Source organism: Anolis carolinensis, chromosome 4, assembly GCF_035594765.1.
Source record: "Anolis carolinensis isolate JA03-04 chromosome 4, rAnoCar3.1.pri, whole genome shotgun sequence".
Classification (NCBI taxonomy): Eukaryota; Metazoa; Chordata; class Lepidosauria; order Squamata; family Dactyloidae; genus Anolis; species Anolis carolinensis.
The window spans coordinates 218,125,765-218,152,591 of record NC_085844.1 but is presented as its reverse complement, the minus strand read 5'-3'; the positions used below and the strand labels follow the sequence as shown (position 1 = coordinate 218,152,591).

The 26,827-nt window shown below is 38.4% G+C and overlaps 1 protein-coding gene across 2 annotated transcripts in view; it reads left to right on the top strand.

Annotated features, from left to right (window-relative positions):
• ncoa6 (nuclear receptor coactivator 6) overlaps positions 1 to 26,827 on the top strand; it is a 67,199-nt gene that overhangs the window by 10,353 nt on the left and 30,019 nt on the right. For both annotated transcript variants that reach the window (XM_062978814.1, XM_062978813.1), the window contains exons 2-6: positions 18,966 to 19,108; positions 20,331 to 20,451; positions 22,885 to 23,166; positions 23,911 to 24,066; positions 26,686 to 26,808. In XM_062978814.1, coding sequence (XP_062834884.1) covers positions 22,932 to 23,166; positions 23,911 to 24,066; positions 26,686 to 26,808 — 514 coding nt within the window. In that variant the 5' untranslated portion in view covers positions 18,966 to 19,108; positions 20,331 to 20,451; positions 22,885 to 22,931. The remainder of the gene's footprint in view (positions 1 to 18,965; positions 19,109 to 20,330; positions 20,452 to 22,884; positions 23,167 to 23,910; positions 24,067 to 26,685; positions 26,809 to 26,827) is intronic.

The window sequence follows — 26,827 nt, the reverse complement described above, 5'->3', positions numbered from 1 at the left end:
TCCAACAAATTCCTCACTTGCCTTGCAGACAACTTTATGGTCCAGAAGGTAGAGGAGGCAACAAGGGGATCAGCAACTCTTGATCTAATCTTAACAAATGTGGAAGACCTGATCAATACAGTAGAAGTCGTCGGATCCTTAGGGGCAAGTGACCATGTGCTCCTGCAGTTTGTGATACAATGGAAGGCTGAAACTAAGACAAGTCAAACACGCATTCTGGACTTTAAGAGAGCTGACTTCCAAAAAATGAAGGAAATACTGAGCGGCATTCCATGGACGCCAATATTAAAAGATAAGGGAGTTAACGATGGATGGGAGTTTTTTTTTAAGTGAAATACTCAAGGCGCAAATGCAAACAGTGCCAACAAAGAAAAAAAAATATGGCACGTGCAAAGAAGCCAGAATGGATGTCCAAAGAACTTCTAACTGAGCTAAAACTCAAAAGTGACATGCACAAGAAGTGGAAAAGGGGAGAAATCACCAAAGAAGAATTCAAACGTATAGCCAACTCCTGTAGGAAAAAGGTTCGCAAGGCTAAAGCGCAAAATGAGCTCAGGCTTGCCAGGGACATTAAAAACAACAAAAAAGGCTTTTTTGCTTACATTGGTAGAAAAAGGAAGAAAAAGGAGGCGATAGGGCCTCTGCGATGAGAAGATGGGGTGATGGCGACAGGGGACAGGGAAAAGGCAGAACTGCTTAATGCCTTCTTTGCTTCAGTCTTCTCACAAAAAGAAAGCCATCTTCAACCTCAGCAACATGGAATGGACGAAGGATTTGGGAAAATCCAACCCCAAATAGGAAACAAGTTGTCCAGGAACACCTGGCCGCTCTAAATGAATTCAAGTCGCCAGGGCCAGATCAACTACATCCAAGAGTATTGAAGGAACTAGCGGAAGTTATTTCAGAACCACTGGCGATCATATTTGAGAGTTCTTGGAGAACGGGAGAAGTCCCAGCAGATTGGAGGAGGGCAAATGTGGTCCCTATCTTCAAGAAAGGAAAAAAGAACGACCCAAACAATTACCATCCGGTCAGCCTCACATCGATACCAGGCAAGATTCTGGAAAAGATCATTAAGGAAGTGGTCTGCAAACACTTAGAAACAGATGCAGTCATTGCTAATAGTCAACACGGATTTACCAAAAACAAGTCATGCCAGATTAATCTGATCTCTTTTTTTCGACAGAGTTACGAGTTGGGTCGATACAGGGAATGCCGTGGATGCCGCGTACCTGGATTTCAGTAAGGCCTTCGACAAAGTCCCCCACGACCTTCTGGCAAACAAACTAGTAAAATGTGGGCTAGACAAAACTACAGTTAGATGGATCAGTAATTGGCTAAGCGAACGAACCCAAAGGGTGCTCACCAATGTGTCGTCCTCATCTTGGAAAGAAGTCACGAGTGGAGTGCCGCAGGGCTCCGTCCTGGGCCCGGTTCTGTTCAACATCTTTATTAATGACTTAGACGAAGGGTTAGAAGGCACGATCATCAAGTTTGCAGACGACACCAAACTGGGAGGGATAGCCAACACTCCAGAAGAAAGGAGCAGAATTCAAAACGATCTTGACAGACTAGAGAGATGGGCCAAAACTAACAAAATGAAGTTCAACAGGGACAAATGCAGGATAATTCACTTCGGAAGAAAAAATGGAATGCAAAGATACAGAATGGGGGACAACTGGCTAGACAGCAGTACATGTGAAAAAGATCTTGGAGTCCTTGTGGACAACAAGTTAAACATGAGCCAGCAATGTGATGTGGCTGCTAAGAAAGCCAACGGGATTCTGGCCTGCATCAATAGGGGAATAGCGTCTAGATCCAGGGAAGTCATGCTCCCCCTCTATTCTGCCTTTATCAGACCACACCTGGAATACTGCGTCCAATTCTGGGCACCACAGTTGAAGGGAGATGTTGACAAGCTGGAAAGCGTCCAGAGGAGGGCAACTAAAATGATCAAAGGTCTGGAGAACAAGCCCTATGAGGAGAGGCTTAAAGAACTGGGCATGTTTAGCCTGCAGAAGAGAAGGCTGAGAGGAGACATGATAGCCATGTACAAATATGTGAGGGGAAGTCATAGGGAGGAGGGAGCAAGCTTGTTTTCTGCTGCCCTGCAGACTAGGACACGGAACAATGGCTTCAAACTACAGGAAAGGAGATTCCACCTGAACATTAGGAAGAACTTCCTCACAGTGAGGGCTGTTCGGCAGTGGAACTCTCTCCCCCGGACTGTGGTGGAGGCTCCTTCTTTGGAGGCTTTTAAACAGAGGCTGGATGGCCATCTGTCAGGGGTGCTATGAATGTGATTTCCTGCTTCTTGGCAGGGGGTTGGACTGGATGGCCCATGAGGTCTCTTCCAACTCTACTATTCTATGATTCTACTTAGCCACAGCAACGCTTTGCCGGGCACAGCTAGTTGTATATAAAATATGTGAATGTAATGTTGATCTTTAGTTGCCTAAGGTCTCTATTAAGATACCAGATTCCATCTGATATTGGAAGCTAAAAAGGTTCAGTCCTGGTTAGTTCTTGGCTGGGTGACTACAAACGAATACTAGGTACTATAGGCTATATTTTTGAAGAAGGAACTGGTGAAACCAACACTAAGTATTCATAGGATCACCATAAGTCAACAGGTGACCTGAAAACAAGCACACATGTATACACAATGTTGGTCACTAAAATGTAGCTAAAATAGCAATGAGGTGATGCGAAATTTTGAGCTGTCCAGAACTCTTCATCAGACCTGTTAATACAAAATGACGGTGGGGTGAACATTGTAACCTCAAAAACTAGGCTTCGTGTGTTATGTTTCTCTCTGTAGCTGCAAAATGTAGAGTACAGTTTTGGAGAAGAAGATAATAATAATAATAATAATAATAATAATAATAATAATAATAATAATAATAATAATAATAATAATAAAAAATTTATTCTTATATCCCGTCCCATCTCCCCGAAGGGACTCGGGGCGGCTCACAGCAAGAGAAGTTAAACTATCAGTTCAAACTTGCTGAAATTAACAGTTCATGTTTTCTCCCCATCTTGCAGTGATTAATGAGCTGTCTTGAATCAGTGCTCATTGCCATTTTTTGAAATGCAGAAACTTCTGATTAAACCTAAAGCAGAGAGAAAAGGAAACATGGCAGTCTCTATAGTCTCATGATGCTAGAGATTAAATGTAGGATAATACAATGGATTTTAAAAGTCTGTTTAGCCAAATTTTAAGTGTGGCTAGAGCTGTAAGATAGTTGAAACTTTTGTGTAGTGTAGGGCTTCTTGCATGTTGAAAAAATTTATCTTATGGTAGCTAGTTGTGGTGTTCTCAATACCAAATAAAAGAGCAAAGTACAGTATCTGTATTGAGATAAACATTGCAGTTTTGGTTTCAGTATTGTTAATATGCTGGACTTTGTAGGCCTTCAGAGACTTACGGTAATTTGAAAATTGATATCACTTTATAAAGAATTGGGAATTGAGAGAAATCTGAAGGAATCCATCTGTGTTGCTACAGATATTGGCAGAATATCGACGTAGTGAAAAAAGCAAAACATTGTTTATTATTTTACTGGAAAATGTCTATGAATAACAAATTGCTATAAACCATAAACTTTGCTTTATACACAATATATGGGATCATATCAAGTGTTGACTCTCTGCTATTTCCTGTTGCTGAGATTACAGAGAACGAAATGGAGAGGAATCTTTTTATAAAGTTTTTCCCCCTCTTTCTGTTATTCCACATTATTAAAAAGTAGCAATTTGAAGACCTGGAAAAACTGGAAAGAAGTTGACCACCCTCCTCCCTTAACCTGGTAGCCTTTTTTCCTGTGTTCCCTAGTTCCAGGGTATTACAGCTTCAAATCTAAACTAAACAGCAGCAGAGTTCATCCATTGTAGTGCTTGTTTTATCTTGGTAGGTGTGTAATGTAGCTGTTTCCAATTGTTAAATTTGTATTAAAACTAGCTGTGCCCAGCCCACGTTGTTGTGGCGTAGTCTGGTGGTTATGATCCCTGTGGTTAGGAAGCAGCCTGGCTTTGAAGCTGTAAGGCTGTTCAATGGTATTCAAGGTGGCCAACGGAGGATCCCTCTGGTTAGGAAGCAGACAGTCAAGTGGGGTTTACATACCTGTGGAATAATGTCCAGGGTGGGAGAAATACCTCTTGTCTTTTGGAGGCAAGTATGAATGCTGCAATTAGTCACCTTGATTAGCATAAAATGGCCTTGCAGCTTCAAATCCTGGCTGCTTCCTCCTTGGGGGAATCCCTGTGTTGGAAGATGTTAGCTGGCTCTGATTGTTTCCTTTCTGGAATTCCCATTTTCAGAGTGTTGCTCTTTATTTACTGTCCTGATTTTAGAGATTATATTGTTCTGTATTATTATATCACAGTAATTATTATATATTACATTTATAATCTTATATTATCTGCTTAGAACTGGATTTTATTAGGCCCCTTCTTCACAGCTATATAAAATCCACACTGAAGTGGATTATATGGCAGTGTGAACTCAAGATAATCCAGTTCAGAGCAGATACTGTGGATTATCTGCCTTGGCATTCTGGGTTATATAGCTGTGTGGAAGGGCCTTGAGTCTACACTGCCATACAATCCAGTTCAGATCAGATAATCTGTATTTTATAGGCAGTTTGAAAGAGACCTAAGTGAACCCTTCCTATCCCTGGGTGCCATTGTGGCTGAGGGGGTTGCTATGACATAAAGTGAGCGGGGCCTAAAGTGGGTGGGGTCTACCCTTTTGAGTGGCAGCCAGGGGAGAACGGCTCTTCCTCATCCTCCCTCGCTTTTTAATAATTGGAGGTCTATGTGTTTCTGTGTGTGCCAGGAGGGAGGGAAGCCCCTCCAAGAAGAATAGCCCTGGTAGCTGGCTCTCTCTCTACCTGCTGTTCTCCACCCTCTGAGCTCCCCTGACACAGTCGCCCCCCTCAGGGCAAGTGCGGAGAGTAAAGGGAAAAGAAGTGATCATACCATTCATGCCAAAAAGGGAGGGCGGGAACGTGAAAAATAGATATAGGCCAATCTGGTTTTTTTGGTGGGGGAGGGGGTTGAGTGAAGGACATACCTTGGATGTGTTGGTGTATTGTCACCAAATTTGGTGGCATTTGGTCCTGTGGTTTTATTGTTAACTCGGTCCTATAAGTGGACAGTACATTTATATATATATATATATATATATATATATATATATATATATACACATACACACACACACACACACACACACACACACACACACACACACACACACTAGCTGTGCCCGGCCACGCATTGCTGTGGCAAAGTATGGTGGTATGGGAAATAAAGTATTGAGGAATTGTTGGTAGTTAAGGTAAAGGGTAAAGGTTTTCCCCTGACATGAAGTCTTGTCATGTCTGACGCTGGGGGTTGGTGCTTATCTCCATTTCTAAGTTGAAGAGCTGCCGTTGTCCATAGACTCCTCCAAGGTCATGTGGCATGACTGCATGGAGTGCCATTACGTTCCCACCAGAGCAGTACCTATTGATAGGTACACATTTGCATTTTTTCGAACTTCAAGGTTTGCAGAAGCTGGGGCTAACAGTGGGGGCTCTCTCCACTCCCCCAATTCAAACCTGCGACCTTTTGGTCCAGAAGTTCAGCAGGTCAGTGCTTTAACACACTGCGCCATCAGGGGATATTATTTGCTAAAGCTTGTGAATATACAATATTTCTGATTGTTCTTTTTTGTCTGTTGGAGGGAAGTATGAATGCTGCAATTAGGTGAAATGATTAGCATGTAATGGCCTTGCAGCTTTAAAGCCTGGCTGATTCCTCCCTGAGGGATTTTTTTGTTGGGAGGTGTTAGCTGGCCCTGATTGTTTCCTGTCTGGAATTCCCTTGTTTTCAGAGTGGTGTTCTTTGCAATATTTTATGTGCTTCTACTGTCTGTGTAGATGAAGAAGTACCCATATGCAGTGCTTGAGTGCACACAGTCCCCCCCCCCCAAAAAAAGTCTATGGCCCTGAGAAAACAGAGGATTTGCCACACTTTGGTGATGGGAATACTTTGTTGGGAGGTGTTTGCTGGCCCTGATTGTGTTCTGTCTGGAATTCCCCTGATTTCAGAGTGTTGTACTTTATTTAGTGTTCTGATTTTAGAGATTGTATTGTTCTGTTTTATTATACCACAGTAATTTTTATATATTCTGATTTTAGTGTTTGTGAATACTTGGAGCCAGATTGTATTCATTTTCACGGTTCACAGCAACATAATAATAATAATAATAATAATAATAATAATAATAATAATAATAATAGTAACAATAATGACTTTGGTAATACACACTGCTTCACTCCCTTCTCAGCTTCCTTTCTGGAAGAATCCTTTCTTGGGATGTGTTAGCTGGCCCTGATTGTTTCCTTTGTGGAATTACCAATTTCCCTGCTTTCAGAGTGTTGCTCTTTATTTACTGTCCTGGTTTTAGAGATTATATTGTTCTGTGTTATTATACCACAGTAATTATTTCATATTTCACTTCTCCAACATTCGCTTATCCAATGTTCTGGATTATCCAACGCAGTCTGCCTTTTAGTAGTCAGTATTTTTCTAGTCAGTGTTTTAAATGCATTGTGATGTTTTGGTGCTAAATTTGTAAATACAGTAATTAGTACATAGCATTACTGTGCATTGAACTACTTTTTCTGTCAAATTTGTTGTATAACATGATGTTTTGGTGCTTAATTTGTATAATGATCACTTAATTGATGTTTAATTGGGTTTTCCAGAATCCCTTCTTATTATTCAACATATTCACTTATTCAACGTTCTGCTGGCCTGTACTGTATATTGATAATCTTATATGCTTAGAACTGGATTATATGAGGCCCCTTCTACACAGCTGTATAAAATGCACACTAAAGTGGATTATATGGCAGTGTGGAGTCAAGATAATGCAGTTCAAAGCAGATAATATAAAATTATAAATGGGTTATATAGCTGTGTGGAAGGGCCTTGAGCAGGGGTCCTCAAACCTTTTAAGCCGAGGGCCGGTCCACAATCCTTCAGACTGTTGAAAGGCCGGATTATCATTTGAAAAAAATACAAACAAATTCCGATGCACACTGCATATGTCTTATTTGTAGTGCAAAAACAACAACAACAACAACAACAACAATGAAAGAACAATACAATATTTAAAAATAAAAACAATTTTAACCAACATACATTTATCAGGATTTCAATGGGAAGTGTGGTCCTGCTTCTGGCCAATGAGATAGTCAAGTTAATTAGGGTTGTTGTTGTTGTTGTTATTGTTGTTGTTGTGTGCCTTCAAGTCATTTCAGACTTTGGGTGAGCCCAAGCCTAAAATTTATTTATTTATTTATTTATTTATTATTTACTGCATTTATTTCCTACATTTGTATCACACCCTTCTCACCCCAAAGGGGACTCAGAGTGGGTTACAAACTATATGTACACACAATATATTATATTATTAGCATAGCACAATATTAGCATTATATATTACTATATTGAACTATACCACTATACTGTAATATTATTAGTAATATTATATGTAATATAGAATATATAATTAATATTATTATATGGTATTATTATTGTATTGTATTACATTATAATATTATTATCAATATTATATGTATATAGAATATATTATATTATAAAACTGAGGGCGTGGGCCAGGTAAATGACCTCGGAGGGCCGCATCCAGCCCCCGGGCCTTAGTTTGGGGACCCCTGGCCTTGAGTGTAGACTGCTGTATAATCCAGTGCAAATTAGATAATGTGTGGAAGAGGCCTAAGTGAGGCCTAACTCTGTCTGTCCCCTGGGCTGAGTGGGTTGCTAGGAGACCAAGTGGGCAGAGCTTAGCCTTCTAACTGGCAGCAATTGGATAAAAACAATTATTCCTCTCCCTCTAATTAGGACTTTATTTTTCTTTTCTTTTTGTTGTTGGAACCTAGGGGCAAGGATGGTGGATTTTGCTGCCAAATTTCTAGGTTCTGGGGCTTGTACTTTTGTTGTTTAGCAGGAAGAACGGACACCATTACTCTTTTATATATATAGATAGATGTAGAATGTGTCCTTTCTGACAAAATGCTCATTCAGGATAGTTTGTAACATCATAAAACAAAACAAATGAATCATATTTATAGAATAATGCCAATGTGATATAGTGTTTGAGCATGAGATTATGACTCCAGGGAGGAGGTTTTAATTCACTGCTTGGCCATGGAAACCTATTGGTTGACCTTAGGCAAATCTCACACTCTCAGCCCCAGAAAACTCCATGGTAGATTTCCTTTCAGGTTTCTGCAAATTGGAAACAACTTGAAAGCACACAACAAAAGGCTAACTAAGAGAAACATGCAGTGATTTGATCTTGCTTGTTATAATGCCTTTATGGCCTGTGGGAAATTCTGAAACAGCTTTGCTTTACAGACTTTCCACCTCCTTTTCCAGCTGCCTTCTGTGTTTTGAGTCTAAAAGAAAGTTTATGTTAAATGGATATGCTAGATGAATGAATTATTGCATACCTAGCTTCCATCCGTTCATACAATTTCTGGATGTGTTCTGTTTGGACTACTATGAATATTAAGAATTCCTTCAAGGAATTCATTTCTGTGCATAGCCATGTCTGTTCCTGACAGAGGTGGTAGAGATGCCATTTATGACACCAAAAGCATAGACCTAGGAACTATCTGAACATTGCTCTCCATCATATATATAAATGGTGAACATATGCATTGTCAGGATTTTTGTTTTTTGGGGGTTTTGACAATCATTTTATGTAGTAACTGCCATTTTCTGTGCTGGCTTTCAAGATGACATTTAATAAAATCAAATTAAATAGTTTAAAGTAATAGGGTAGTTTGAACAGTTTAAATTATAATCTGAAAATATATTAAACCATGCATTAATTTCAAATCTGTTAAAAGCTTTGTATGTGTACAAAATGAATCAAATCATAGAGTCTCCCCCTGTAAAAGGCAAAAATGAAGACATCATTAGCCCTAGTAAATCTTCTGAATGGAGAATGTTCCATAATATGTCACAGCAGAACATGTTCTAGATATAGTTTGTTATTGGGGTATTTTTGACCTCTTTGCTCCACAGCTCCTGCTGTATCTTACATGCTGCTTCAACAGCCAACATTTGCTTATTTTCTGCACCCATATATAAGTAAAAACAAATGACCAAAAACCAACCCCCAAAAACTGGATTGATCTCTCCATGGGTCAGTGCTGGAAATATAGTGTACTTCCTGTCATTTGTATTCTTGAAGTACAGTGGAGTCATTTTTAATAGGGACTTAGTATGCAAGGCTCGCAAAGCTTGGATAGACCATAGAGCAGATACATTTAGGAAGACATAAAGAGAAGTAGAGTGTCCCTAATAATTCCCTATGAAACACGGGTGCTTCTTCTCTGTTGTGCTCAGCCTTAATTACCCCAAATGACAGGCAAATTGCATTATTATGGCTTCCATATGTTGATTGTGAATGTTTCCTGGACTAAAAAATAATGTGGGAAAAGAAAGAGGGCTGCATTTCTTTCTCTGTCTTGCTCAAAGGAAGAGTTATAGGATGGGAGTGCTTATTTTTGTTACTGCGTGATGGGTTCATAATAGAAGTAGGTTGCTTTCTTTGCTCTTTTCACCCTCCTCCTTTTTTAAAAGTTCAGACTCCATTATCATTATTTTTCTTCATTTATATTTTTCCCTATCTGTATTTGTACAGACATAAACAGCTGTGGCGCAGCTGTTGAGCAGCTGCCTTAAATCACTCTGACCATGAGGTCATGAGTTCGAGGCCAGCCCGTGGCGGGGTGAGCACCCGTCAATTAAAAATAAAAAATAGCCCCTGCTCGTTGCTGACCTAGCAACCCGAAAGATAGTTGCATCTATCAAGTAGGAGATAAGGTACCACTTATAAAAAGTGGGGAGGCAAGATTAACTAATTTACGACCTGGTATGAGGAAGTGCCGTCAGTGTGGATGATGAAGCAGCTGCTCCCCCCTGTGGCCAGAATCGAACATCCCCTCAGAAGAAGGTTAACTTGACTCTGCGTGTCTCTCTCTGTCTCTGTTTGATGTGTTTATGGGCATTGAATGTTTGCCCTATGTGTGTTATAATGTGATCCGCCCTGAGTCCCCTTCGGGGTGAGAAGGGCGGAATATAAATACTGTAAATAAATAAATAAAATAAATAAATAAGATCAGCAATGCGATTACACCCTGCCTCCATTATAATCAAATAAACAGATCCTCCTCTTCTCTTTAGATCTTCCTATTGCTCTATGCATTTTGATATGTTCCAAAATCTGCACTTGACTTATATGTGAGGTCAACTTATACATAAGTTTATACAGTATTTCTCTTCTCTCATCTAAATAGTTTTTTAAATAAATTATTTTCTCTTTTACTACTGCACTTTCTTTCTGGCTTGTGTATCCCTTTATGCTAGTAAAGTTACCTTGCAGTGCCCAGAGTTATGTTAATGGCTTTGCCTATGTCTAGTGTTACAATATTTATTTTTTAACACTTGTTCACATTATGTTTAATGTAAAATGGACCCTAAGCAGTTTGGGGAGAAATCCTGCAATATTTGTTGATTTATACCAAACTTACATGAATGTCAGTTAAATCCAAGTATCAAGTTTGGACGAAATCATTTCATAAATGAACATTCTAAACCAACTATGCAGCTGTTGCTAGTGTCTGGTCTGGAAGTATTTGAGTTGTTTGACATTTTATATAAGAGATGACATTTTACTTACTCACTGTATATAATGAGACTTCAATATCCAGGGTTTTGGTATCCATGTGGGTGGTCCTGGAACTATACCTTGGTGGATATTGAAATTCCACTGTACAGATTTTTAATAAGAAAAACATGCTTAGCATTGCTATGGCAAATATATCACCGAAGACAGCTTTTCTGGTTTATTGTAACAAATATATTTTTCTGCTGGGCTCTTGGTTCTTGCTATATATATATTAACTGTAAACATGTATTCCTTAGAAGTAAAATTGTTACTGTATTTTTATTATTTGATTCCTTTTGTAGTTCTACAACACCTTTCCTGTGACTAAATAGTTTTGCCTCTCATACTTTTATCAGTTTTACCCCCTGGTTTTTAGAGCTCTTTTTAATAAAACTGCTGTAGACTTGATATTGCTTGATGCAAGGTGTTGTGGAAATATGTAAAATGAGACATTTTTGCTTGTTTGTGTTAAACTTCAGATTTTCTGTGAGATTTATTGGCATTATCCAGGAAAATGAACAGGGTGGGGCAATATTACTATAATTCGTACTTCCTGTATGGTATACCACAGACTGTTATTGTTGGATTTACATGATTAATAATGTTCATCTACTAGTGCACCATTATCATGATGCACAGTGGCATGCATTGATAAGACCTGGATGTTGAACAGACAATGACAACATTGGGCTCATTCACTAGAAAGTGGAATTATTTGTAAGACAAGACATAGATACACATTTATTTACAACAGTATGAAAAAATAATCAGACAGTAGGGCTGATTGGTTCAGGAGAAGGACAATAGCAGATGTTAGAACCCAGACACATCTGTAGAGTTTAAACTAGATTTAGGGAGGGAGACAAAAATGACTTTTACTATGAATTCACTGGTGGTACCAGAGAGACAGGATAGAGAGAAAAGTCGTGTCACTTCAACCTGAGCACAAGAGTAGAGATCTGTTCAGTTCTGTAACTAAGAAAGTTTTATTTTATGTACCAGAACATTGGCTTTGAAAGATTATGAATTTGCCCTCTGAGCAAACTTCATTTCTTGCAAAGGGAGGGAAATGTGATACTGAAAGTTGGCAACACCTTGTTAAGTTTCCTTTAGTCCTAACCTAATAAAAATGGAATTAGACGCAAAGATGTAAAAATGAACAGGTAATATGTATATTTTAAGGGATAAAAGTCACACTTTAAAAGATAGATGAATCGTGGATCAACCCAAAGTTGTTGTTGTTGTTGTTGTTGTTTAAACTGAATTGAAGGATTCTCAAAAACAAAACATATCTAAGTAAAATTGGTGTGGGAATTTTTGGTGGAGTCCACCAACCTTAAATGTTGGTGACCTTGTTGGGACTATGTTAGGGTTGTCTTGTAAGCGGTAGATGTTCGATATAAAAAGCTTAAGGTACGTAATGTTCCTATTTCAAACACTATTTCACACTCAAGCTTACTGCCTTGTTAGATGTTATTAGAGGACAAGTCAGAGTTCAGTTTTGGATCACAAGTAAAGCTTCAACTAGGACTAGAATAGACTCTTTCCTGACACCTGAAAAGTTGTTGCTATCTGTTTTTCTTAAGAAAAACTGTCAGCAGCTTTTTATATCTCAGATGAAACAAAGTTAAGTAAACAAAAGAGGCAAATTAAGTATATGAAAGCATTTTATGTGTGTACTTTATTAGTGTTGTTTCATAATTTCACACAGTAAGACTGAGCCTTTAGGAATCAACTTTATATTGTCTGCAATAATACATTTTAATATAAACCTAAGCCTCTTTAAGTAATAAGTAGAATAAAAACATTCTTAAATAATAAAACAAATAGATAAAAATAATTTATGAATTTCAGAGCAGCAGACTTTTAAAAAATACCCAGTTCCAAACTCAGCTTCAATTCTGAATCATGACATTGAGCTGCAAGATTTATTTGGGTTCTTACTGGTTCACAGCCTTCTTAACTTGTTGGGATGAAACAATGAGTGAAATAATTCTATTTACTGATATCTTTCTGGCAATTCTTGACTTAGTAGATATTGTGCCTTAAACATATATATAACCATCTCATGCTGGAGCCGCCATGGCATAGTGGGTTAAACCCTTGTGCTGGTTGAACTGCTGACCTGAAAATCTGAAGGTCGGTGGTTCGAATCCATGAGACAGGGTGAGCTCCCGTCTGTAAGCCCCAGCTTCCATGTGGTTACACGAGAGAAGCCTCCCACAGGATGGTAACACATCCAGATGTCCCCAGGGCAACGTCTCTGTAGACGTCCAATTCTCTCACACCAGAAGCGATTTGCAGTATACTGTATTCTCAATCTGTTTCCGACATGATAAAAAAAATCTTATGCTGAGCAGCATGTAAAACAATTCAGAATAATTTCTCAATATATACTTACCTTCTAATGAAGCTTACATCTCTGAATATGTATTAAGATTATATTAAACAATAAGGTGTTTCTACTAAAATTACAATTACATGGAATTTTTTTCACTGCTGATTTAAACTGTGATTACATTCATTAAGAATAAACGTTTCAGTGAAATTATTTAAATTTTCATATCCTGAAATACTTGCTGTTTCTCCAGATTTCAACCCAACATCAGTGAATGTAGATATGTGTAAGTAGATATTCATCACCTCCCACTATTGTTCCCCATAATGTGAAAGATTCAACTGTGTAGAATATAATAATAATAATAATAATAATAATAATAATAATAATAATAATAATAATAATTTATTCTTGTACCCCGCCCCATCTCCCCGAAGGGACTCGGGGCGGCTCACATGGGGCCTTGCCCAACATCACAATATAAAATCAAAACAAAAACACAAATTTACAACAATAAATCAACAATATCGGTAAAACAATCGAAAAGGACAATCTTACAAGATAAAATGTTAAAACAGGTATATCAAACACAAGTCTGGGCCGAAAGGTGAATGTGTCAAATCGGGAGGAGATAGTTACATAATTGACATAGTCAATGAAGTACTATAAATGACAATAGTGACAATAAAAGGGCAGATCAGTGGGTCTGTTATTACATAGGCAGGCATCTTAAACCAACAAAAGTCACTCATCAAAGGCTTTCCGGAAAAGCCAGGTTTTCAGATTCTTCTGGAAGGAGAGGAGGGTGGGGGCCAGACTAATCTCCCTAGGGAGCAGGTTCCAAAGCTGGGGGGCCACGACAGAGAAGGCCCTCTCTCTCGTCCCCACCAACCGCACCTGCGAGGGTGGTGGGAGCGAGAGGAGGGCCTCCCCCGACGAGCGAAGAGATCGTGCGGGTTCATAGGGGGGAATGCGGTCTCTAAGGTAGGCGGGTCCCAAACCGTTTAGGGCTTTGTAGGTAAGAACCTGCACCTTGAATTGGGCTTGGAAAGTAAGCGGCAGCCAGTGGAGCTCCTTAAACAGAGGCGTTGAACGTGCCCTGTAATTTGCTCCAGTTAGAAACCTGGCTGCCGTGCGTTGAACTAATTGCAGTTTCCGGACCGTCTTCAAAGGCAGCCCCACGTAGAGCGCATTGCAGTCTAATCCAGTCTAGAGGTACAACTGAAAAGTGCCATGAGGAACATACTCGGAACAAAACAGGAATGTACACATAAACATAAGCAGTATTCCATGTGTGTGTGTCAAAACATGAAATAGAACATGAGATGAGTTGCCAAATATAGAGCCTTTTAATGTACTGAACACAGTATAATAAGTAGCCAAAGATGTGTTACATGGGAATGTTAACTATCCTTAATTATCCTTACATGCAAACCCCTGTATCTGCAGTTACCCATGTCCATAAAAAATGTCCTCCAGCATAATTCCCTGCTTCAGAATCCTAGCACCTCAGTTTGTTTATTTGTGTTAAAAGCATCTCTAGTGACCAAATGTGTTTTTATAAGAAAAAAAAAGAAAACGGGAAGGGGAAAAATTATATCCTCAAAATCAAAAGACGGTTTTCCCAATCTACATAGGTAACTGAAATGTTTGTGTTATTTCCATGCAGCTGTCTTTGATTTTGAGGTGACTTTGAAGTTAATGGCATGAATTGTGTTTATTGGAATTGACTCATCATACCTAACTTGCTCCATGATGAACAGCTGGGCTAAGTGTTCTTAAAATATAGAAAGGAATAAGTGACCTCCTGAAAGAAATTCAGGCCAACAGCAGTGGCCCAAACACTCCTGCTACTGTTCTGCAGATGTTGCTACCTTATCTTTGTTGTTGTTGCACTTTTCTCTTCTTCTGTAGTCTTCTGCACATTCTTACTGCCTCCAGCCACTTCCTTTTCATGTCTCATATCATTTGCTCTGTGGATTGCCTTCATTTATATTTAAGAAGTAAGCAAAGGCAACGGGGTGAGGTAACACTGTTTAAAACTCACATGCAATTAGACTCACTGCTTCCATTCACTTAAAACCAAATAGATTTTCTTGCAGAGAAAAAAGGATGCAAGTCATTGGGACTATGTAATTTATAGTTTGACTTGATGTTGATCATTATTATATAATAGAGCTTGAATTAATTGTACATTCATTGAAATATGAAATAGGGTTTACCTATCTTGGAATTTTAAGGATTTATCTTATGTGAATAACTTGAATTCTTTCATTACCATATTAAATACCTTACAGTTTTTGTCAATAATTCATATTTTAAAAACATACTGTTTGAGGATTCTTGTTGTGAGATGACATATTATACTATGTGTTCACACATTGTGTAAGTAAAATTTCAAGCAATAAATTCAGTTTCAGTGTTTACCTGCCAGACCAGTAGAGATTTGGTACTACCAAAAATAAATCACCTTTCCATGGTTCAAAACTCAGCTGGCATTTGTAAAAGAGAGACCTTTCTACTTGAATGTTTGAAAGCAGCTTGAACATTATTTAGAATCAAAGATTAAAAATAAAGCACAAAAGTTAAATAGAAATTTAAAATACAACTCAAACTCCCCCTCCCATAATTGTAATGAAAAGAAAGAAAGAAAGTAATTGGCTAAAATATCAGAATATTTCAGCTTCAAGGATGTCCATGTTTCATAGTAGCAGTGTCACACATTTGTATTGGAAAAAAAGAATATCTGTTTGCATACACTTGTTTCTTTTAATAGTCTTATGAAAATATGAATCAGTATTGATGATAATGTGAAAATTATATAGCTGCTATGCATCTGCAATTTTCAAAGGGTCTGTTTCCTTCATCTTCTACCATTTCATCCTTCCGCTGCAGCCAAAAATCTATGCTTAATCACACAGACATTGCAATGCTAGAAGTAATTGTAGACAATAGGAATGCATCTCCCGTGGTTACATCCAGCCCACTCTCCATGAACCATACAAAATTCTCATGTGATAGGATGGTTCTCTTCTCCCTAATTTTAATCCTTGTTTTGCCAGTCTTGGATGGAGGAAGCCGATAAGACAGAAGGAGGATAACAAAATAAGGCATTACATTGGTAATAGTACTCTGGTTAATAAGCCTAAATGGTTACATGTCAGCATAGATTTCAATGCAATGGCACAGTGATTCTGGTTCCGGAACATGGCCTAACCCTGGTGAGTTGAGCTGGAATGCAACTTCAGTCTCTCTATGGGTGCATTTACAGTGTAGAATTGATGCAATTTGATGCCACTTTACTTGCTATGGCTCAAGACTATGGAATCATGGGAGCTGTAGTTTAGTGAGGCACCAACACTCTTTTTTGAAGAAGGCTAAAAGACCTTGTAAAATTAAAGCTCCCATGATTCCATTTCATTGGGTCATGGTGTCAAGCTGCATTAATTCTTCACTGTACACTATTATTTTCATACAAATGTTTAACAGGCTTTTCTATTTGGAAGAAAGCTGTTAAACCCTTAATAATAAATGAGATGCGGGAAGGTTTAGTTATTGGAAGTTTGAGTTATAGCCTAAAATATGCTAATATTTTTGGTTCCAACCTTTTGGTTTGGAATCCACCTTTAATATCTCTTAAATGTCTTAAGAGGATGTTTTTATGGCAATTCAAGTCCTTGTGAACCATTTGGATTGACCTGTATAGGGTTGACCAAAGGTGAGTAGAGTTAAAAACAGAAGGGAGAGAACAAAAATATGAACATATTTTAAAATTCTGTTTCTATTAACAGAGTCTTAGGGGAGGCATTTCAGCCCCTTAGAACAGGGAAAAAATATTATAAAAGGAAGAATGGGAAAGGACTCTGGGTGACATGAAGGTAGGGACTATCCATTGAGGGTGGTACCTTTTTTTTCTGTATGTCTGTGAGTAAACTTTCTTTGCTTATTTTATTTATTTGTTTTGTATAATTTGTAGAAATTGTATAGCTGGATATGCTTAGGATATACACTTTTCTAAAAAATACATTTAAGGAAAATGTATATCTTTTTGTTTGAACTTACATGGAAACAAAAATAGGACAATCTTCTTTGGGACGTCACTTATTCACCACCTGCATGTTGGAGATTTTATTTTAATTTCTGGATAAGTAATTGGCAAAGGACAACACTTTAATTTGCCAACTCCTGTTGTTCAAAGGAGACAACAGTGTGTGAGATAGACCAAGTATTTATTTATTTATCGTATCAGAAGCAAACCAAGGGTACAGTTGTAATGTATTTAAAAACACAAAGTTAAACACTTGGCATTATACTAAATGTCCTTTGACCAGTAGCTGGCAACTTGGAGTGCCTCTGGTGTTGCTATAAGAAGGTCCTCCATTGTGCATGTGATGGCTCAGATTGCATTGTAATAGGACAGTAGTTCTCAACCTGTGGGTCCTCAGATATTTTGGGCTTCAACTCCCAGAAATCCCAACAGCTGGCAAACTGGCTGGGATTTCTGGGAGTTGTAGGCCAAAACATCTGGGGACCCACAGGTTGAGAACTACTGTAATAGGAGCTCTAGACTCCACTTTGTGGCTCAATTTCTTAAGATTGGCTCTGCATCTCGCTATGCCAGAGCACAGTCTGTTCAGCGCCTTCCAAGTCGCCCAGTCATCTGTGTGCCCAGGAGGGAGTCTCTCATTCGGTATCAGCCATGGGTTGAGGTTCTAGGTTTTAGCCAGTTACTTTTGGAATCTCGCTTGCTGAGGTGTTCTTGCGGGTATCTCTGTAGATCTTATAAAACTATTTCTTGATTTAAAGCATTGGTGTGCTAGCTGATATCCAAACAGGGGATGGGCTGGAGATGTACTGCCTTGGTCCTTTCATTGCTGGCTGCTACTTCCCTGCGGATGTCAGGTGGTGCAATACCGGCTTAACAGTATAATTTCTCCAGTGGTGTGGGCATAGACATCCTGTGATAATGCAGCATGTCTCATTAAGAGCCACATCCATGTCGTATTTCCCCTGTGAACCTACCTGATCTTTTCGATCAGGGGAGGCCCTCCTTTCGCTCCCGCCTCCATCACAAGCGCGGCTTGTGGGGACGAGGGAGATGGCCTTCTCCGTTGTGGCCCCTCGGCTCTGGAACTCCCTTCCCAGGGAGATCAGGCAGGCACCCACCCTTTAGCCTTTAAGAAAGATTTAAAAACTTGGCTCTTCCGGTGCGCCTTCAATAACTGATAACAATGACAACCCCCCTGAGCATCGATAATCACCGTGCCCAATGTATTGTCTCCTTGCCTTTTCAGTTGATAATAATTTTCCCTTGTCCCCCTCCGAATTTCCCAGTTAATATGGCAGCACTTTATTATCTACCTCATTAGATGTTTAATTATATGCTCCTCGCACCTTTGCCCAGTTCTCTTATCATTTTAAATTGCTGCTTTGCTTTTATATGGCGGTTTTTATTTAAATACTACATTATCGCTCAAAATGATGTTTTATATGTATTTTATCAAGTTTTATTGTGGTTATCTGGGCTTGGCCCCATGTTAGCCGGCCCAAGTAACTGGGGAGATGGAGGTGGGGTACAAAAATAAAGTTGTTATTAATAATAATAATAATAATAATAATAATAATAATAATAATATCCACTGTTTTAACGTGGTGAGATGTGTTTCACACTGGCATGCATACTCACCAGCAGAGTAGCAAAGCGCAAGGGCAGATGTCTTCACTGTGTCTGGTTGTGATCCCCAGGTTGTGCCAGTCAGCTTTCCTATGACCAAGTAGTCTAATGCTGTATAAAACACATTGATGCACTGAGGAAAGAGGGATTTTCTGCTGAAAAACTGCTGCATTATATACTATATTTTTATTTTTCAGGTTTAAACGTGGAGCATTAGAAGACATCACAGTCTAATATGTTTGCTAGACTAATTATTTCCCTTTTCAACCGTATATGTTGAAGAAGCTTTGCAAATTCAGCTAGTAAGAAAGAAAAGGACATAAGCAGATATAAAGTAAAGGTCTGTTTAATGTTTAATATATGTATGTATGCATTTAGTTTTTAGTCTTCCATGCCTTGATGACTTCGCTTTTGTTTCGGCATGTGAAAGTGCAGTCCTCCAAGGAAGGTTGGGGGGGGGGGGGGTTGTTTGCCCTTGAAAAGCATTTCTTCCAAATACTAAAAACCCTACCAGCTTGGGTTGTGTGTATGATGGTGTGTGTGTGTATTTGAGTGTTTATTAACACTTAAATATTATGCCACTCATTATCTAGGCCCATTTTAGATGGGAAAAACTTTTAAAAAATCTTTTCAAAATGTTTTGGTCTAAAGAAGGTTTGAGGTGGGTAGGAATAAATTTTAAAGGCCAAATTTATCTTTCCCCTCCTTGGATTTTTGGGTAACAGTTTATTATTTTGCTGGTGGATTTGGGGAGTGCTTTTATAGGAGAAGCATGGTCCACTAGGGTTGAGGGAAGAGTGTAAATGATTCCCAGACAGTAAGAAATTCCCTATTCATGTTCATATGTACCTCATCCCACCTTCAGTGAACCAGGGTTCTCATTAATGCAGATGAGGCTGGTTTCATTACAGGCATGTTTATGTTGCCCATCATGTAGACACTGATTATGTCAGAAGTACCCACTCTTTATGGGTTTTACTTTTTAAAAGTGATCTCGAAGTGTGAATGCATGTTTGAAATCCCACCAAGGAAGGGAATTTGGAGTAGAAAATGATTAGTAGAAAAAGGGGTTAAGCATTTCTTCTGCCTCTGCTTTCTCTTCTCTAAAATGTAGTTTATGATTTCTTAAAATAAATATTGGTCTTGGTTACATGTAATGAGTAGTTAACATTGGGATTAGGGCTTGAATGCATGCTTTACTAGTCTAATAAGAACAATTTATGTGACTGATAATGGACAGACCCTAAACTATGACTTGAACTTGTTTAATTTTAAATGATATTTTTATCATTGATGTTTTAATTATCTGTTTTTCATTGAAATTGTTTTACAACTGTTTGTTTTTGGCATCTAATGACTGCCAGTTGTGAGGCTGCCCTGAGGTGTCCTTCCCGGTGGGGGGAGGGGGGGAGAAGGACGGGATACAAATGCATTAAATAAATAAGTTCACAATTAACTCTAATGTCACAGTTTATATTACATAGTTTTCTGTGTTTTAAAAAAATGAGAATGAAATTATTTCCTCTTAAGTCTCATTGATTGCTGGCTGGTTGCATTTACAGATTTGTCAAAGCTGATGAATTCAAAGTATCAAACCCTGACTGAGTAGCAACCTGAATGCTGTAATGGCTCAAATTTTCTGGGACAGTTTAAGTCATGCAACTTCTAATACAGAATCTCCTGGTAGGCTGTTTTTTCCTTATTTAGTGATTCCATTTGTGTTTTGTGCTGCAGGAAAACATTACTATCCTGACAAAATGTTCTTTCCTAACACTTTTCTAGATGCTTGTCTTCTTCAGGAAGTGGATATGCCAGTAGAGCTGTATTTTTATTAAATGTACAGCTTTAGGAAAAACTATTGTGTTTGGGAGTAACATACAATAGATGCTTTTGCTAGCACTGCTTTTACAGGAAACAGTGCAGAAGATTTGCACTTGGTGGAATGAACAAAACGGTTTCTTAGTAATTGTAATTGGTAGTTCTGCTAACTAAAGGAAAGTTGCCATTTGTACTACATTTAAAAGTGCTTTCTGGAAAGATCTTTGTGTGTTTCACTTAGAAGATGGACCTCATTTTGAACAGTACTTTAAAGAATTCTATAGTCAATCACATACAACCCGTCCTCCATAGCCACAGATTCTTTATCAATTGATTTAACCATTTATGGCTTGAAAATATCTCCCCCCACCCAAAAAAAAATGTCAAAAAGCAAACCTTGATTTTGCCATTTTTATTAGGGATGCCATATTACTACACCATGGTATATAATGGAATTTGTGGATCTATGGAATTTGGTGTCCACGGGGAAAACAAACCTCAACAGATACCAAGGGACCACTCTGTGTGTGTGTGTGTGTGTGTGTAGAAAATGTATATCTAACTTATCACATTTTTCAAAGCATCTCTTTAGAATTTATATAACCAATGAGCATCCTTATATAGAAATTTTATTTTGCTAATCAACTATTCCATATTAGATAGCAAAGTAATATACATGTAAACCACCCTTTTGTATTTAGCCCTTATAAGTATTTATTTTCAACATGATGTTAAAAAAGATACTATTTATTTCTCGTGTCAGAAGTGAACCGAGGGTACAAGTTGTAATGTATTTGAAAAGACACTGTGATGAATGAAATAGAGGTATAATCTAATCCCTAAATTTGGAAGTCCTTTTCACTGAGTACGGTAATGGCGCATATAACTGCATTCTTAAAGTTTTATCATAACCCAATACAGGCAGTCCACAAGTTATGAACAATATAGGTTCTGTAGGTTTGTTCTTAAGCAGAATTTGAATATAAGTCAGAAAAGTACATTTTAAGTGTAACTCCATCCAAAATATCTATGTTTTAGCTTTGGATAGCATAAGGAAGGGTTAATACCCACTTGGTTTTGTTTTGTTTTGTTTTGTTTTTTGTTTTTTACTGTCTGTGCCCCTGTTCATAAGATTTTATCTCACTTTCTGTCCCTGTGATAATTGGATTTTGCCAAATTTGTCTTGCTGTGGAAACAAAGATTGGTGTCAAAGCTTTAGTGGAGACACCTTTTCCCCATAATAACTTTTTCAGAAGTTAATTTCCCTTCCGAGGGGTAGATTTCTCTCACTTCCTGTTGTCTTACCCCCATTCTTAACTATGAATCATTTGTAAGTCGGATGTTTGTAACTCAGCAACTGTACATTTAGGTTTCTTTTAGCTCTTTGAAATCCGTATATTTAAGCACATGTAGCTCTGAGTTGGATTCGGTGCTTTAATCATCTTCTAGTAATCTGCATAACTGTTTCTCAGCAGTTCCGCATATGTATACTAACTGGGCTACTGCCTGTATAAAATGATTGCAACACCTTTGCTAGTTGCTCTGGCATAAACAAAACTATGTTCCATAATAGATAGAAAAGGAAACAGGGTTTTTAAAAACCCTTATGTATTTGCTTCTGAAAATTCCTAAATTTCATATTCATTTATTTATCATGCACTGGCATTGGGTCTGGCACCTAGGACAGTCTTGTCCACCAAGGGGCAGTCTTGCCCATCCAGTCCTTCTAAAGCTCTTTGTCTAAAGCTTTATCATTACAAGGGGGCTCTTTCTGAGCAAAAATGTAGCAGCACAGATGGTTGTTTGTTTTGCACCACAAACACTTGGACCCCCTGCCCCAGATCTTCCAAGCTCAGTGGGATAGTTTGAAAAGAAATGGTTTTCTATAGGAAAAAATAGCCAAAGATTTTTTTCTCATCCTCATCTCCAATTCACACTGTATTGCAGCATACCATAATTCCAGGGTCATTCAGGCATAGAATGACAGCTTCCAGGTGCTGAGAAGAGATTTTTGCTGCCAGCTGCAATAGTGGCAAAAATACAACTTTTTGAAAGAAAATAGCTAGCTGAAGTTGCTTGCCGCCATGAACTTGTTAAATTATTTTCATCCCGCAAAATGTCAAAATGGTTCTTCCCAAACTTGACATCTTAAATGGACGATGAATTTAGGAGCAATTATATCATCTGTATATAAGGAATATATACATAGGAAAAACTCCTCAGATCTAAACTGCATTTGTTTAAAAGCTCATTTATGTATGTTAAACAATATCTTTTAATTTTTATGTTTTTTCTTAGGTTCTTCTTAACACTTGATTAGCTCCTACTACAGCAAATTACATATCATGGTTTGGGGTGACTTACCTAATTTAAAAGATAACTACACTTTGTTGTGTTCTTCAACCATAAAAGAACTGGAGATGGATCTTGACTCTGGACTGGAAGAAGATGATACACAACCTGATAGTCCTTCTGGAGACTCTACAATATTTGTTGCTTTTAAAGGGAACATAGATGACGATGACTTCAAACAGAAATTAAACATCATCTTGGACAACGTTCCTGACCTTTTAAACATGGGTACACCATTCTCTTGTAATTTTTGACTGAGACTGCTGGAATATGTTTAATATGTGTGTTTTTATATGTGTGAAAATGGAGTGTTTTTTCCAAAAAGCTTAAATTGCTTTTGAGCATTGCAGACTTTGCTAGTGTTCCTTTTGATAAGAAATAGATATGATAAGCATAGGATTAATGTACCTAACTTTGAACTGATACCTGCAGACATTAGTATTCTTTCTGTGATACTGTGGTTCACATCTTTGGTAGTCCTTGCTTCAAGATGGAGCAAATTACTGTGTCTAATCTGCGTAAAGGTGGATATGTTACTTTCATTTGTTTGCATTACAGCATTTGAAAAGTAGTGCTTTCACACATTATAAATTTGAAAAAGAAGCTTGTTATTTTGCTTGTTGTACATCTCATTATTTTTCCTGTTACTTTAAAGTAAATTGAGTTACCTTAAAATGTGACTTTGTTACACCTTCATTTATAGTCAGCAACATTATTTGTAGTTCTCTTATTTCTGGAAACATTTCCTGAATTAGGAAACCTACCAGAATTTATATAAAAATATACTGTACTTTTGTGTGCTTTAGTCCACAGTGTACAGTATTGACTTCCTCTTGAGAGTCATGTGCCAGTTGGCAACTTACATGAAAAATGTTTGTTTGAAGAATTAACAATGAAAATTGAGAGAATCTTGCCACCTCACCCATTACTTCATAGTAGTTTTACTAGCTTGTTTTTTTCCTTCTTTACAAGAATCTGACAAATTAAGATTGAGGAAGGTGGAACCCTGGAACAGTGTACGAGTTACTTTCAATATTCCTCGTGAAGCTGCTGAGCGACTACGAATGCTGGCTCAGAACAACAACCAACAGCTTCGAGACCTAGGAATTCTGTCAGTTCAGATCGAAGGTAGTTAGATCTATTTTTATGGCTCTGTCCTGAAAGAAATTCAGTTCAGATTGTTAACTGTCAAGTATTGATTGAAACAATAACACACCAAGTAATCCCACATCTCACTAGCTTCCTGGTATCCTGATTTGGGGTAGGTTAGATGTTATATTTGTTAGTTTCTGTATCAGCACTGTTATTGTTTAATACAATCTGCCATGTGCATTCTGGTCATAAAATTGTGAGCTTTTCTACCACTACACCCACCATATTTGGTGGCTTGAATGAACGGGAAAAACCACTATGTAAAGAAAGTAGCATTAGATGGTATCCTCATCAGGAGGCATAATAGTGTTTATGCCTACAGTTTCACATCATTCGGTTCCTGTTCTGCTCTCATTTGTGGTCTGTTCTAAGAGTCAGGTGTTTAGGCATTTGTCCAGCCCTAGCCACTCTCTCTCTTCCACTCTCTTTCCTCCTAGATCTCCATGTGTTCATATTTTGTTGTTTTTTTTTTGTTTTTTTAATTGATTTTAAAAGTTCCAGATCTTTCCACACCTTTCCAGCTCAAGTGAGCTTTCTTTGGATAAAGGGTTTCTTTTGTGATTCTGTATGATATTGCTTCCTGACCGGGAGCAAAATTCATTTGTTAACTAGCAGTACAGCTTGGCTATGTAGTTTGCAAGGCCGTTGAATATACTCAAGGAAAAGTAATGGCACGACTGCCATTGTCACCAGGGATTCACCAGTGATTCCCCCTGCTAGGGGGGAGATTGGTAAGCATAAAGGACTATGCATTAGGCTTGTGCATTTCAGCTGAGCGTTGATCTGTTTCTGTGGGAGACCATCGGATCCATTTTTGCACCCCTCTTGGAAATGGGCAGGTAGCCGAATAGCTGCTTTTGCAGCCAAAACATGTGGCTAGATCCAGCCCATTGGCAGCAATGAGGGAACTTCCCGGGTTCCTTTTCCCATTATTTTTAGGGCTATCGGGCTGAAAATCACCACACTTGGAGGACACATCAACCACTGTTAGCTCACCAAGTTTTATAATGTTTAGGCCATCTCCTGATTTTTTGGAAATTCTTTTCTTTTTAGAAATAAAATCTCCTTTTAAAAATTCCCAAAAAGGTATTCCCCCACTGGCCCCACCGTGTAACTTCTCCAGGAGCAGCAACAGGGCACCATTCCTTCCTGCCAAATGTCAAAGATGCACTTCCACATCACTCAGTTTAGTGCCCCACTATTACACTTTCTTCTTTACTAATCCTGGATCCACAGGGTCACCAAGGTCATCAATAGATAATAATATCTTTTAAAAGTATTTTGTGAAGGAGAGGAGGGGAGGAGAAAAAAGAAGCTAAAGGGTGACTCAAGGCGCTCAGAGCCACCCAAATATTTTAAAAGAAAAGTACACCAAGAACAAAGAGATGCTATTGCTTTTCCCCAAGTCCCCAAACGCACGTGCGTGCATCCCACCCACCCATCCTGCACTTTCTCAACTCCCAGTCCCACTAAATAAAAAGAATGAAGAAAATAAAGGAAAATCAAAAAGATCCAATGATAGAGAGAGGCCGAGCCAAGCCAAAAAATAAAACAGAGTGAGCAGCAAGGCAATCAGACTGAAGCATCTCTCTAGAGCCAGGACGCAACTGAGAGCCCTATTAAATAGACACTGCTTGTGTAAGAAACATCACAGTGTTTTTTTATTCTGATTGGGCCAACAGGCAGGGTTCACAGGGAAACCCTATGTGAGCGTGCCACAGCCTCTTAATGCACTGCATGATGCCCAATAGAAGAGTAGGGGCCGTGACCGGCTGCTGCCTGGCCCGTTGTGGCTGAAAAAACATGGTGGCTGAACCCTTACCATTACGGCCAGCAGAACAAGCTGGATTGGCCAAAGGGAACCGACCAAACTGAATCTGTGCACAATTCTACTACCGTGTTTTCCCGAAAATAAGACAGTGTCTTATATTAATTTTTGCTCCTAAAGATGCCCTAGGTCTTATTTTCAGGGGATGTCTTATTTTTCCATGAAGAAGAATTCACATTTATTGTTGAACAAAAAAATGAACATTTATTATATACTGTACAGTAGTTGTCATCACAAATCAGCATAACCAGACAAACTGTGACTCCTATCAAGAATTTCTTGTTACTACTAATATTTCCATGTACAACACTCTATGGTACATACATTTACCGATCCTGCATGCTCGGGTGTTCTGTTCGGGCATGCTTCCAAACAAAACCTTTGCTAGGTCATACTTTTGGGGGAGGCCTTATATTTAGCAATTTAGCAAAACCTCTACTAGGTCTTATTTTCTGGGGATGTCTTATTTTTGGGGAAACAGGGTATGCATAGGGACATTGAAATGAACAGCAAAGCATCTGCAAGGAAGCTTCATGTTCAGGATTGGGACAAGTGAAGTAAACAAACAATTAAAATCTCAAATGTCGTTTTACAGGAAAGCCAAGTGGTGTGCAAGCTATATCTTATAATTATTTGTTTCAAATATATGCTGTTCATCCATACATGGGTTTGACACATAACTTTTTAAAAATGCTAGTTTTATTTCTCTTTCCCTTGCCATATCCAAGTTATATTTATATTATGCTTCAAACGCTAATCGCTTTCAGGTGAAGGTGCCATCAATTTGTCATTAGCTCAAAACAGAGGTCAAGATGTGAGGATAAATGGGCCTGTTGGTCAAGGCAACTCAGTACGAATGGAGACAGGATTTTCCATGCCAGGAAACCAAGGCAAGTTTGGCTGTTTTAG